This window comes from Neofelis nebulosa, chromosome 17 (genome assembly GCF_028018385.1).
Source record: "Neofelis nebulosa isolate mNeoNeb1 chromosome 17, mNeoNeb1.pri, whole genome shotgun sequence".
In the NCBI taxonomy this organism is placed as follows: domain Eukaryota; kingdom Metazoa; phylum Chordata; class Mammalia; order Carnivora; family Felidae; genus Neofelis; species Neofelis nebulosa.
Genome location: NC_080798.1, coordinates 57,540,452 through 57,555,065, shown reverse-complemented (window position 1 = coordinate 57,555,065; position 14,614 = coordinate 57,540,452). Strand labels below are relative to the sequence as shown.

At 58.9% G+C, this 14,614-nt stretch overlaps 1 protein-coding gene across 4 annotated transcripts in view; it reads right to left on the bottom strand.

The window, feature by feature from the left end:
• Positions 1-14,614, bottom strand: part of OSGIN1 (oxidative stress induced growth inhibitor 1) — a 47,374-nt gene that overhangs the window by 1,443 nt on the left and 31,317 nt on the right. For 2 of the 4 annotated variants that reach the window (XM_058709056.1, XM_058709055.1), the window contains exons 2-5: positions 5,283-5,387; positions 3,834-3,970; positions 2,844-3,035; positions 2,482-2,573 (exon numbers count right to left, since the gene is read on the bottom strand). In XM_058709056.1, the coding sequence (XP_058565039.1) occupies positions 2,482-2,573; positions 2,844-3,035; positions 3,834-3,970; positions 5,283-5,349 (488 nt within the window). In that variant the 5' untranslated portion in view covers positions 5,350-5,387. Of the gene's footprint in view, positions 1-2,481; positions 2,574-2,843; positions 3,036-3,833; positions 3,971-5,282; positions 5,388-9,014; positions 9,164-11,807; positions 11,907-14,614 lie in introns of those variants that run through there. The other 2 variants (XM_058709057.1, XM_058709053.1) reach the window with 2 other exon arrangements.

Here is a 14,614-nt window from a genome sequence, read left to right as displayed (position 1 = left end):
CCTGGGTTCAAATCCCAGCTCTGCTGCTGGTGAGCTCTGTGCCTGAAGCCCTCCGTGCGTCAGTGTCCTCATCTACACAGCGGGGAGGACGGTGGTGATGGTTCTAGTTCATGTGGTTGCAGAGAGGGTTAGAGGGTCATGTGACCAGAAGCTTTAGGAAACAACCTGACAGGTAGTAAGTGACAGGTTAAGCCTCAGCCACTGTTATTACTCCCAAGGACTAAATAACGACCCACGTAAAAACGGTGGGATTCCGGGGCGCCTGGGGGGGCTCAGTCGGTTGAGCGTCCGACTTCAGATGGGGTCACGATCTCGCGGTTTGTGGGTCCGAGCCCCGCGTCGGGCTCGGTGCCGACAGCTCGGAGCCTGGAGCCTGCTTTGGAGTCTGGGTCTCGGTGTCTCTCTGCCCCTCCCCCACTCACGCTCTGCCTCTCTTTCTCTCTCTCTCTCTCTCTCAAAAATAAATAAAGATTTAAAATGTTTAAAAAAAAATAACGGGAGGATTCCATGCCTATAAAGTTCAGAAACAGGGAAAACTGATCCACGGGGTGGGAGGGGAAGGAGAGGTCCCCCCCGGGCAGGAGGAAGGGGTCTGTGATGGGGACTGTCACCATACTGGGGACCAGGATGAGGAAGCCTTCGGGGGCAGGGAAGCTAGTTCCTGACTCTGAGCAGCTGAAATGCAGGTGTGTCCGCTTCGAGACATTTCCTCTGCCTGTGTGCCTTTGAGTTGCGCCCTTTCTGTAAGTAGGCTGTACTTCAGTAGACAATAACCGGGTAAAAAATAACCCGGGTACAGCACTGAGCATCATCCCCAGCACACACAGCCACAGGAGAGACTGTTTTATTGCAGCATTGTTACTCTTGTCGTCGCTGTTATCACCGCCCCTCCCAGGGCAATGACCGCAGGGCCGGGATTGAGGGTGGCTGAGGTACAGGCTTGCCATGGTCTCAGCTCCTCTCTCCAGCGACCCGTGCGACCTGAGGGGACTCAGCTTCCCCGAGTGTGGGCGTGTCGTTAAGGAGGATCTCACTGCAGGAGAATCCTCTGTGACTCCCCCAACGGGACCGAGTGTGGCGCGAGCTCACGCTGTGTCCCCCGAGGCTGTGCCTCGTGGCCCAGCTCGCTAGCCTGCTTCTGAAACTGGAGCCCTGGGGTCTGTTTCTGTGAACTTGTCACTTGCCCTTCTCGGAGTCAAAATGGTTTCAAAGAATGGGCCTAAGGTGTTACCTCCAGGGTTCCTTCTAAGAAGGGCACGTGGGACAGAAGGAGAGCCCCGGGACCGGGCAGGGCTTAGGAACCGTGGCAGCAGCAGCCCAGGGGTAGGGAAGGAACCTGCTGTGGGTGTGGGCCTCCCCCCACCCCGCCTCAGCTCAGGGCCCCCGCTGTGAGTAGGAATAGTCACAGGAGTAGGTGGAGACGTGCTGAATCGGGAATATTACGCAGCCATGTAAAAGGCTGGTTACGAACACTGTCCTCACGGGGTGAAATCCTGAGGCCAGAGCGTTAAATTTAAAAGTAGAATATAAAAGGAGGGGCGCCTGGGAGGCTCAGCTGGTTAAGCGTCCGACTCTCGATCCCAGCTCAGGTCACGATCTCACGGTTTGTGAGCGAGAGCCTCGAGCCAGGCTCTGTGCTGACCGTGCAGTTCCTGCTTGGGAGTCTCTCTCTCTCTTTCCCTCTCTCTCTTCCCTTCCGCCACTCGTTCTCACACTCTCTCTCAAAATAAATAAGAAAACATTAAAAAAAAAAAAAAAAAAAGAAAAGTAGGCTATAAAAGGGCACGCCTACAATTACAACCTAAGTTCCCATCTGTCTGTTAACACGTCACGACGCTAGCCTGGGTGTCTTCCGACCAAATCTGCAGGGACACAAAGGCTTTGTGAAACGGGGTGGCTGGGTGGGAGACAAGAGGCCTGTGAGGGGCAGAGGGGACAGGGCGTCACCACCCGCGCGGCGACCCCCCTCCGACCCCGAGGCCCTGGGCAACTTTCTGCCTCGCTCCCCAGGCAGGGCAGGGGCTGGGACTCGTTTGTTCAGGGAATGAGCTGTTCCCCCAGGATGGTCAGAAGTGTGCAGGGAGGTCACGACGGAGCAGGAAACAAGATGGAGAGAACTACCCATTCCCCCCCTCCCCCCACCATGGGCTAGCGACAGGCAGGGGCGTGGGGGTGGGGGGAGCCTGGTCGGAGCCCCAGGGCAGGGCCAGCTGTCCCCCTCCCACAGGGGCTGAGATGCTGCCCAGGCCCCCCCGGCAGAGGCTTGTGGGCCAGGCGGGAGTACTGGGGGGGAGTCCTGGGGTGAGCCCAGCCCCGGGCGGCCCTCTCGCCACCGGGGCCTCAGTGTCCCGCCCCGGGCAGGAGGAAGGGCAGCGTTGGTGGCCCTGAGCCCCTTTCCCTCTGGCTCCTGGGCTCCGCATGGGGGCAGGCCCAGGTCACCCCGCCCTCCTCACCCTCCGGGGCTTTCCAGAACTGCCTCACCTCCGCTTCCTGCATATCCACTCCTTGACCTGCAGGTCTGGGAGCCCCATCCACTGGCCTTGGCTAAGGGTCACCATGGAGCCTTCAATGGACTGTGGGCAAAAGGAGTCCTTTGGTCCAGGCCTCTCCTAGCCCCTAGCCCAGCAGGTCGGCAGGGGGTGGGAGGCCTTAGCTGGGGAGGGGGCAGAAAGGGCAGGTGGGGAGGGAGGCAGAGGGGCGGTGGGTAGAGCAGGAGGGGGAGGGAATAGGGAAAAGGCAGGAAATGGAAGAGTCCTAATCTTTGGGAGGAAATCTCTCCGACACTCCGGGTAGACTGAGCCCAGATCCGCCCCCCCCCCCCGCCTCTCCCGGCCCCCACTCACATGCCAGGCCCCCCCAGGCAGGTTCCGGCCTAGGACCATGTGGGGGATGGCTCGCTCCTTCTGGTGCTTCCAGGTAAGAACGGACTCCATGTTTCCCCCGAAGTCTGTGTCTGGGCGCAGGAGGGCGTCAAAGAGCAGGGCCACGGGGCTTTGGCACCGGCCTTCGAGGCCTTCAGACAGGTAATCCAGGTCCTGGAGGGGGTGCACGGGTCAGAGCGGCCACTGGACCAAGGCTGCCCGGTTTTGTATTCCCACCCTAGTATCAGGGTGGCCAGACAGACCCGGAAAGTGCTGCCTCTCACTAAGAGATAAGGCACGGCAGCATGTTAAAGGCTCTGACAAGTCCTGCAGCCGAATTTCCCTGTAGTTTTGCCAAACCCGAGCATCTCTCAGACTTCCTGGAGTAGGAACGTCTTCTCTGAGGAACCGGTGTCCTGTAGAAGGCATTTTGAAAGATGCCGATCTAGACCAAATGCCAGCTTGCTTCCTCATCCACCAGCTTGAGGGTGGGAGGGGCTAGGAGGAGGGGAAAATGCTGGGAGGAGGAGGTGGCCAGCCAGCGGCCTTCTGGAAGGCCAGGGGCGTGGATGGAGGATTGGTGAGCTCCCTGGGGCAGGGGCTAGTGAAATGAACTACCCAGGGCGGAATTTCTCAACTGTGCGGGGCCGGCTCGCGCTCTGTGGCGGGAGCGTGTAGGGTAACCGCCGTTGTGACAACCGACGTTGTCCCCGGGGATGGCCGAGGGGGCCCTGGAGAGCAGGATCGTCCCCCGGTTTACACCCGCTGGTCTAGGGGACGTAAGGGAAGCTGGTGTCGCAGCTGCCGATCGCGAAAGACGGCCCTGGTTCCTGGCACGATTTCCGCGCCGGCCCCTGCGGCCGCTGGCCTTCCTCACGTGGTCTTGTGGTCTAACCACCGCGTATTTTTATTCTTGCCCTGCTTCCCCAGGGTGTCCGTGCCCCCTGCCCCATCCCCAGAGCTCTGGCCCACCTGGTCCAGGAGGGAGACCCCCGGCGCCTCGGCGAGCTTCCTCTGCAGCAGCGGGTGCGGGTGGACGGCATCTGGCCTCACGTAGGGGGTGTAGCCGGACAGCAGGTAGGACAGGCAGATGCCTGAGGGGCCGTTGCCTGAGGAGACAGGGTGGGGTCAGAGGTACCGAGGGCTTTGGTCTTGAGCTGACTTGTCAATCGATTGGCTTTTCGTTCGTAAAAACGGAACGTCTATTCCGCTGTTAGCCAGCCGGCCACTGTGCGGAACAATGGCCAGTGACTGAAGCACTGAACGATCGTCGAGAGCCTACTACGCGCCGGGCGCTGTACTCTTGTACTACTCTCACGACAATCGCTGACATTTATCGAGCACTTGCGATGTGTCAAGGGATTTTAACAACCGAATAATAGGAAACTGACCGATCCCCCCCGCCGGACCGGGCCCCGCACGAGGCCCTGTCGTGCGTGCCTCGGCCCCCATTCTCTCCCGATAACATTCGTGGGTGCACGCTACCCTTTCCCCCTTTCCATCCCCGGAGGGAGCGGGAGCTCAGAGAGGTTGAGTAACTTGCTTGTGGTCACACAGCAACGTGACGGAGATTCTAAGACCACTAAGAACTAGTCCTGTTAGCCCAGAGCTGACCGTCTGAGATGTCACATAGACGAGTAAAATATTAGAGCACAGATTGTCCCGTGCTCTGCAGGGGTGAGAGCAGGGGCGCGGAGGAGGGGTGCGGAGCCACCTGTGGGGGTCTCTGCTCCCCGGGCCTGAATGGCTCACACCGCCTGTGCGTGGCACTTCTTGGGCATTTAACCTTGTGACATCGTTTCTTATCGGTCTTTCCCCTCCTCCTTATCTTGTGCTGCTGAGAAGATTACTCGTGTGTGGAATTAGGACAAACCGTATGAAATCGCTGACGTTCACCTCTTTTTGATTTACGGAAATGGCCATTTCGGATCTCGGCTCGCACAGCGGAGGGGCCGCCCGTCTCCCACTGGGCAGCCCTGAGGCAGGAACCACATGCCTCAGCCGTAACCCCTCATGCGGGCACCTAGCACAGGGCCAGGCGCAGGGACTGTCGTGGGCTTAGGACCAGGCCTCCCCCCTGCACCCCCCTCCTCCGCTCTCGCCGGGCAACCTCAGTGATGGTTCTGCTCTGGCCCCCTGGGTTCCTGGAGGGATTACAGGGAACGGGAACGGCATTTTATAAGCTGCTGGGCACCTCATCAGGCACACCGTGAATGCTCAGCGGCCAATTTTTTTTTTTCCCATTGAACTTTTATTTTTTTTAAATATGAAATTTATTGTCAAATCGGTTTCCATACAACTCAGTGGCCGATTTTAAAGGCAACGGTGGTAAAGAAAGGCCAGGCCTGGGCTTGCCTGGCTCCTGACCTTCCACTCTAGGGGCTCAGCGTGTCCCCTCCCCCTGCCCCGGGCAGCACTCACCGATGATGAGGACTGGGAGGGGCTCCGAACAGTCGGTGCCAAGGTGGTCCCTCCTGCGGCTGTTCATGGCTGGGGCTGGTGGGGGGCTGGGAGCCGGCAGCTGATCTGGGGGAGAGGAAGGGCCACTCAGGTGAGCCTTGGGTGTCATGCAGGCACTTCCCAGCTATGGGGTATTGTCCTTTGGCCCTCAGGGTCAAGTCCAAGATCCTCCCTGAGGCCAGTCAAGATGCCACTCCCCTGCTCCTTCTCCCCTCCTCGCACCTGCTCCGTTCCAAACAGTCCCCTCTCCCGAGCCGGTCACTTCCACATCTGAGCTGCACCCCACTCGCCCCATCTCATCGGCGGGCAGTGACAACACCCAAAACTTCCCGTCCACTTTCTGCAAGGCCTCTTCTTCTCAACCCAGGGGCAAGCCCTGGCCGACAATGTGGTGACAGCCACCGCCCCCACCCCGGTCCAGCTCTCAGGTCTCTGAGCAGCCAGTGGACTTTGGAGCCATCACCCGGCCCTAGCACGGCGCTTCCTAGCTGGTGACCAGGGGCCCATTCCCGGATCTCTCTGGGTCAGGCTCCTCGTCTATAAAGTGGGAGTAGCAGTCTCCACCCGGTAGGGCTGTTGGGGGACACAGTGAGGTGACGGCCGTGAAGCACCGGCTGGAGCAAAATGTGCTGCCAAGAAAGGACCAGGGCTCACTGCCTGCTCCAGGGGGCTCGGTTGGAACAGGTGGGCTTGTGGAGAATTGCCCCACCCCTGCCCTGGGGAACTAGGTTTGGAGACAAGTCTTCCAAGCTGGCTGGTCTCTGGAGCACCAGCGCCCCCTGCTGGCCGCAGGCCCGCATCACTCACAGCAACGCAGACCCCGTTCTTGACGCTGCAGGTGCAGAGGAGGCTCCAGACTCACCTTCTCCCTCCACGTCCCCCAAACCCAGCTAAGAGGGGCCCCCGGGCTCGCCCACTGTCCACACCCTGCCGTCCTGAGGGCCCCAAGGCAGCACCCACATGAGTGCGTCAGGAATGGGTGGCCGTTAGCACCGGCCTAGCTCCTTCCCGTGTTCTGCTCATACGGCCCCACGCAGAAAGCTCTGTCAGTTATGATCCCATTTCACAGATGGCGTAAACTGGAGCCCAGAGGGGACGCACAGGTCGCTCAGTGCCACAAAGCTGCCTCTTAAACCCAGGGCTAACTGGTGCCAGGCTTTGCCCGGGTGCACCATGCGTGACCCCGGCCAGCCCCAGGGAGACCCGGGGCTTGTCACAGGGTCACACACACGTACAAAGTGAGTGGGTGGTCATATGGCCCCAGGGAGGGGGGCCCAGGGTCACTGCCGTCAGAATTCTCCCGGAGAAGGCGGAAATCTGGATTTCTCCGTGCATTCTCTGATTTGGAAAAGTGGGCGACTAATTCACACTCGTCCAAAAAACCGTGAATAGCCGACGGAATGTGACGGAGCGAGGATACGACTTCTGATGCGTGCGCAGTGACAGAAACAGCAGCCCCCACTCCCAGGCAGGCCCTGAGAGGTGAGCCGTGTCACCTCCACCTGGCAGGAAAAGGGAGGCTCGAGGTTAAAGGATGTCTCCGGAGTCACATGGCGGGAAGGGGCACGTCAGGGGGCACGTCAGGGACTCCCTCCTCGGTGCTCTCGGGCCCCCTGAAAACAGCCTTCCATGCCGCTGCTGGGCCCAGGGGAGAGGACTTGGGGGTGACCCCCCCACCACTAACAAGAACGACACAAAAGGCTAACACTTCTGGACTTCTATGGAGCTGGCTAGGTAGGGACTTGGGGGTGACCCCCCCCACCACTAACAAGAACGACACAAAAGGCTAACACTTCTGGACTTCTATGGAGCTGGCTAGGTAGGTACCAAGCATGTTCTAAACACTTTATCCACATTAATTTGATTCTTATTTAATTAGCAGCATGCACTGTCATACGTACTCTTAGGCTCACTCCCATATTACAGATAGTCAAGCTGAGGCCAGTGAACCCTTCTCCAGAGTGGAGTGTGACGGGGGCCATTCCCAGCCGGGCTCATCCTTCTGCCCTGTCCCCTCTGCTGGTGGGGAGGGAGGTCCACGTTCCCAGCTGGCAGGGAGCAGTTTCTCACTAACCGCTGGGCACTGGGTGAGCCTGGTGGCCCTGGGAAACAGGATTGTAGTTCCCAGAACACTTTCTCCCGGAACCGCCAAACAGCCCCAGGGCCCCACCCCTCCTCATGACTGTCCCCAGGAACAACAGGGACCCAGGTGATGTCCTTGCTGAACGCTGTGCCTTAGCAACTTTCATTCTCATGCAAACCCACTTCACTGATGTGAAAACTGAGGCTCAGGGAGGTGAGGCCATGCCCCTGAGGTCACAGAGCCAGTGGGTGATAGAATGAGGGTTTGGCGCCCGTGGTTTGGGTTCACCTAGACCCTCCACAGCCCCCCGAAACGAGCACGCAACCTGTTCCCAGGGACCCGAGCCCGCCCTGGGCATGCCTGTCCCCTCTCTTGCCCCTTGAGCGTCCCCACCCCCAGTGAAGAGGGGCACTCCCCGAGCCCTCGTTTGCCCTCTTCTTGTGCTTCCCGGAAGGTGGAGGAACCCAGTTACCACCAGGGCTCTTGGGATCCGAGTCCAGGGCTCCCAGCGGCCTCTGGATGCCACCCATGTGAGGTCACGACCCAGGGGACACTCCTGTGCAGCGTCCCAAGGTCCTGAGCAGCCAAAAGCTCTCATGACCTTGGAAGAAGGCACACACTGCCTACTGACAGCAGGCGACCTGAAACCACACCCATCCCAGTTATGCTTTCTAGTGCTGCGGTGTTGGCATGGCCACCTTTTTAATGTTAACTTTTTCTTTGAGTGCCCCCCCCCCCCCCGCCCGGCCCGCGCTGCCTGGACAGCAAAAAAGCTCCCATGAAAGACTGACTCTAACTCCCAGAAGCAAATCGGCATCAAAGGAATGGAAATAATGGCATCTGTAAATGATGTTTCTTTGAAGTTTGTAGCACAGGCACTTTCCGGGGGAGGAAGGCTTAAAACTGTTCGGAGACGCTGAGGCACCAGTTTGGCCGCACTTATTGGGCACTTCCGGTGGCCCTTTGCTCATTTGACTTTGATGACGCCCCCCACCCCGGGGCACAGAGGCGCCGTCTTGCCTGGAGAACGTCCGAGATGATGGCCTCGAGTGCGAGGCCTGCCCGTGGATAACCGGGGAAAAGACTGCACGATGACAGTTGCCACCAAGAAAGTGACACGAGGCTGCGGGGCAGGGTGAAGGTGGGGGGGGGTCCCTCGACACAAGGGCCACTTGCCGGCAGCCTGGGCACACCCCCTGCACCCCCTCCCTTTGGAGCCTCCCCCTCCTGAGCCCCAGGAGTTCAGAGGCACCCAGACCCCTGGTTCTCAGCACCCCAACCTTCTGTCAGACGCCAAGTGCTGGGGACCCCCCGGGGCGACCCGGAAGGCCGGGAGAAGCACCCGGCCCAGCAGCCTGGCTGCAGGACCCAGGGGCCTCGCGGGGCAGCGCGCCGGGCTGACCACGCCTCTTTCCTGCCAAGAGCAGCATCACGTGGACCGGCGACAGCGGCTGCGGGGACGGAGGGTGCCAGGCACCTGGAGATGGTCATGGCCCGCAGGGGCGGAGGAGGAACCCGGCGGCGGCCCGGCGGCCCGAAGAGCCCCTTAGCGGGGCCCGCCGGCCCCCCTGCCCAGCCGCGCCCCTGTCTCCCGCCCCCAGGCCACTCACCTGACCCGCAGGCGTTGCAGGGAACCCGGGGAGCCTGACCTGGCGGGCGCCTGGAGGGCCGGGGTCACAGAGCCACCGGGGAGCGGGCTGCCTTTGCCCCGTGGGGACCCGACCGAGCAGGCTGTGCGAGTCAGGGAGGCGAGGGTATTTCACGGGCTGGGAGGAGGCGGGCGGGCGGGGCGGGGCCAGGAAAATCACTTTCATAAGCGTGAGTCAGCAGGGGCCCCTGGATGAATGAACTTGCACCAGACCCAGGACCGGCCTTAAAGGGCCGCCACCGGCCAGGGCGGGGGTGGGGGTGGGGGTGGCCAGGCTGGCCCCCACCCCTGGGGCTCAGTCAGTAAACGGAGGCCCCAAGGGACCCCCAACCGAGCCAGCCTGGCCTTTTCTCTTAGGGAGGGAAGACAGCCTTCCCAAAATTGGAGGTGGCCCTTGTGTTGGGAGTGGAGAAAGCCACACACCCTGCTTGCACTTGGTGGCCACCCCCCCCACCTCCCCCCCCCACTCCCCGCCGGCTGTTCTCCACTCCGCCTCACCCGACCCAGTGACCAACCTCCTGACATCAGCCTGCCCAGGGTGAGACCCCGGGCTCTGCCACTTCCTGGGCGAGCTGCCTCAGCTTCCTCATCCCAGAAACGGGGCTGGCTAACAGGCTTTCCCCCCTGGGCTGGGCGTGGTATGTAAGCGATATCACCCTTGGCTCCCTAGTTCAAGTCCCCCTTTCTTCCTTATTCTTTCTCTGCACGCCTTACGGTTTGCTGACCCTTATTATTATTTCGTCGTCTGTCTCCCCAGACCAGGAGGTGGGTCCTGCGTGGGCGGGGGAGTGTTTCCGTGTCTGCTTTATCCCGAATCTAGAATGCTGCTCTGCACACAGTAGGCCCTCAAGAAGGAAGGAGGGAGGGAGGGAGGGAGGGAGGGAGGGTTGGGACACTATTTGGCCCACAGACCTCAGTGCACATTAGCTGTGATTTTCATTATTGACGTGAATGCCGCCCCCTCGTCCTTTCCTGGCTGGGGGGGCCTGTGGCAGGCAAGGGGGAACTCGCCTTGCGTGCAAAATTTAAGGGTGCACTGAGAACACTCAGTGATGAAGAAAATAGTATTTTAGTGCAAGGTTTTTTGGAAAATCAAACCTAGGGGCGCCTGGCTGGTCCAGTCGGAGGAGCGTGCGACTCTTGACCTTGGGGTCGTGAGTTCGAGACCCACATTGTGTGTAAAGGTTACTTAAAAAAAATAAATAAACCTAAAAAATCAAAAAACAATGCCAAAAGTGAAGGATACACAAAAGATTACAATTTCAAAACCAAACAGGATCTGTAACCGTGCCGAGCCATATTGGAGCCTGAGCACAAAGAAAAATCAGAATACTGATGCTGTCTTCATTTAAAACCTTGCTATGTTTCTTCATCTTGGATTTTTGGCATTACTCTTGATTTTTACAAATACTGCAGGAACACAAGACCTGTGGGTCTTGATCATGGAATGCTTTGGTGCCCCTTATAGTTTGTGCCCAAGGTGATGTCTCTCTCCTGGTCCTGGTGGCCACAGGGGCTGGGGCTGGGGTTCGCACAGCACAGGGTATGCGCAGGGAGGTGAGGTGGGGGGACGAGGAGGGCGGGGACCAGGTCAGATTGTGAGGCTCTACTGGGGACAGAGTGTGGTATCCCACCAATGAAAGACAACCTCTGAGGATACAGAGTCCCGCTGAGACCGGCAGGGACAGATGGACCGACAGAAGCCACGGAGTGGGGGGAGGAGAGGATGCGGGAGAGGGAGAGAGGCAAGCTGGCACAGGGAGGGCTGGGGGCTGGGGGTGGGTGGAGGGTTTGGGGGGCAGGGCGAAGAGCAGCCTGAGAAGGGAGACCCTAGGCTCAGGGAGGAGATTAGGGGTCATGAGCTGGGAAGGCGGCCCCACAAGGCTACGCCTGAGGGGAGCCCCTGCCTCCGGCCTGCGCTCTCCTCCTTGGGGGCTCCTGGGTATGTGCCCTGTGCCTGGGACCCCACTCTCAGAAGGGCCCTGGGCTTGCTTTAAAGCTCTGCTGTCGCCGCTTTAAAATCCTTATTAGGGGCGCCCGGGTGGCTCAGTCGGTTGAGCATCCGACTTCAGCTCAGGTGATGATCTCGTGGTTCACGGGTTCGAGCCCCGCTGACAGCTCGGAGCCTGGAGCCTGCTTCACGGATTCTGTCTCCCTCTCTCTGCCCCTCCCTGGCTCATACTCAGTCTCTCTCTCTCTCTCAAAAATAAATAAAACATGAAAAAGTAATAATAAAAAATAAAGTCCTTGTGAATTTTTGAATGAGGGGTCCCTCATTCTCCCAATTTGCACCAGGCCCCACAGATCGCATGATGGGCCAGACTGGGCTGCACCGAGCATGGCCTGCTGGGTGCTGGGTTTGGGCGCAGCCCCCCGGGCTGGGTGATTTCTGCTAAGGCACTGCCCCCCCTGGAGCCTCGCTTTGCCCACGGGAAAATGGCACCCACAGTCGCGGGCCCCTGAGCAGCAGTGCTCCGCGGGGTCCTATATGACACGGTACATAGCAGGTGGGGGGGGGGGGTCAGCGGGAAACCCACTGCTCTGGGCTGCGGCTCCCTGGGTGGCTTCTAGCCCCTTGTAGGTGTGCTGTGTGACCTTGGCTGTGGCCTCCCTCTCTGGGCCGTGGCTGTTTCCAACGGCTGTGGCCGTTCCAGCCGTGGTCTTGTTTCTAATGCTCCCCGACACTCTGAACGGGCACCGTCCACGCACCAGGAGCCCAGGGACAGCCTGGGGAGTGCGGCTTCCACAGACATACCTCTGCTGCAGGCTGTATCTTTGCCCGGCCGCCTCGTCGTCTCCACCTCCCCATCCCAGGGCTCTGGTCTGGAACTTCCAGTGTGTTTGGATGTGTAAACTGAGGCAGAGAGAGACACCCCGGGTCAGAGGTTCCCACTTGGAGCGTCTCAGCCGACGTGGGGCCAGGATGAGGTTCGGGGTCCAGAAAGGAAAGCCTGGGAAGGAGGTGGGCGCCCGGGTCCCCCATCTCTGGGTCTGGCCTGTCCTTCCTCCTGACCTGCCTCGTGGCCCCCGCTAGCCCTGATCCCTTTTCCGGATTTTGAAAATCTGCTGATACAGAGAATTGTGGGCGAGATGTGGACTTTCTTCCCCGTCGCCTGTTTATCTGCCAGGAGATTGTGGGAAATAGAATGTGTTGACTTGCTTCCAAAAAGCTTGGCCAAGACATAGATAAATGTCACGGGTGACAAGGGGACGGTGGTTGGGGACCACGGAGAGGGAAGGCAGGTCTGTGGAGGTTGACTTTGGGTGACTGGCTCTCTTGGGACTCCACTGGGTGCCCCGACCCCTCCACACCTGCCCCGTCCCCTTCAGCATCTGGAATATGAACGCCTGGATCCAGATGTGCTGAAACGAAGGTTGCAAGACGTAGCAAACACAAATACAGGCCCTCAGGCAACCGAACTGCAGATAAGATACAAGCTAGGAGTGTAAATACATTCCATGCAATATTTAGGATGCACTTAGACGAAACAATTTTTTTTTCATTGTTTATCTGAAATTCAGTTAATTTCAGCCTCTATTTTATTTGGCAAATCTAGCCGTAAGCATAAAGTACACTAGGTTTTTTTATTTTTTTTATTTTTTTTATTTTTTTTATTTTTGGGACAGAGAGAGACAGAGCATGAACGGGGAAGGGGCAGAGAGAGAGGGAGACACAGAATCGGAAACAGGCTCCAGGCTCTGAGCCATCAGCCCAGAGCCTGACGCGGGGCTCGAACTCACGGACCGCGAGATCGTGACCTGGCTGAAGTCGGACGCTTAACCGATTGCGCCACCCAGGCGCCCCAGTACACTAGGTTTTGAATAGCACAATTAAAAAAAAAAAAAAAAGGAAGGGAAAATGTCTCAATCATTTTTATATGGGTTACATAGTAAAATGAGAATATTTTAGACATCTTGGGTTAAATAAGACAAAGCATTAAAATAGTGTTCACCTGTTTCTTTTTACGTGATTAGTGTGGCATCTGGAAAATGCATGCATGTGGCCCTTTTTAGGCTTTTACTGGACATTGGCACCTGCTGCTGGCTGGTCAAGCAAACCGGGACATTCCTGGATTTAGCAGCGAAAGTCCCGCCGTGTTCCAGGAACACTCTCAGTCCTTGAGGAATCACACCCATCGGGCGTCCGCAGTGCAGCAAGCAGCCGGACAGGGTGACTTGGGAGAGGCGTTTCCCTTCTGAGCCTCAGTTCTCCCATCTGGGCACTGGCCTTGCAAAGCTCCCTGCAGGTGCTTGGGTGCTGGGGAACCAGTGGAAGTGAGGACAGGCTGGCTTCGGGGCACTCCTCTGGGGGTCCTGACATTGGAAGGATCCCCTGTCAAAACCGCGATTTCTCTCTCCCCGCAAAGTCCTAGGACTATTCCCAGGGGCTGCTTCTGGCCCTTCCGCCTCCCTTTCCCCGTGGCGGCTCCCAGAGCACTGCCACTAGCCAGGCACCTCCAGGCGTGGACAGAAAGTGCTTTACGTGCAGCTGAGGCTCAGAGAGGCCAGTCTGGAGCCTGAGGGCACACAGCATGAGTAACAGAACTGGGGCTTGAGCCAGGGGCTGGGACTGCAGAGTCTGGACCCTTCCGGGGAAAAGGAAGACCATGAACTAAGGAAGGCACAAAGTCTCCTTCCTGCCTGGAGCACAGAGGCATGGCCCGGGAACTCTCCCGAAGGGCCTACCTACCACCACAGTCGCCCTCTTTCTGAGGTGCCCACACCGTAAGGCGTTTCGGGGACGGATGCGTTTAATCAGTACACGGGTCCAGTGAGAAAAGTCTGCACGGGACTCTTATTTTCCCATGCTACAGGTGAGGAAGCTGAGGCCCAGAGAATGTAAGATGCGACCCCAAGTCACGGCGTGCGGTTAGAGTGGGACTGTGACCGGGTTCTTCCAGCTGCCCTGGCACAACGGGACCAGGCTCTTCCGGCACATGACAGTAGAGCTAATATTTGCCTTCCCCACTTACAGAGCTTTGCCATCACCTTATCTCACTGACTCCCCACAACCAGGGGGTGGGCAAATATTTTCAACAACAAGTTTAGTTTACAGATGAAGAAACCCAGGGGGACTTGCCCAAGGCCACTGTTTCCAACGGGGTGGCAGAGGGGACCCGGAATGAAATCTGTCTGTCTGGTGGCAGGGCCACGCAGGCTGCCCCAGGACAGTGGTGGGAGCTGCCAGCGGGGGTTCACGACCCAGGGAATCACCACAGATGCCTGGGGAGATGAGGTCAAAGCCGTGGTGGGGAGGGGGGGCTGGGCCCTCTTCCCACCCACGGAGAGAGCTGGGGTGGGGCTCCGGAACCACAGGCGGAGGGTGGGGTTGACCCCCAGAGGAGAGTCTGACGGCGGGGCTCAGCCCCAGCCTGTGGCCACACTCTCTGCCTCCCGATTCCCCCTCCTCCTGAAAAGCCAGGGGGAAAGTTATGGCAGCAGAGTCAGTGTACCTGCCCTACAGTCAGGGTGGACAGGGGGTTCTGCCCAGGAATGAGACAAATGGGGACTCTGACCCCATCACTCTCAGCTGGGTGACTTTGGGCAGGTGACTTAACCCCT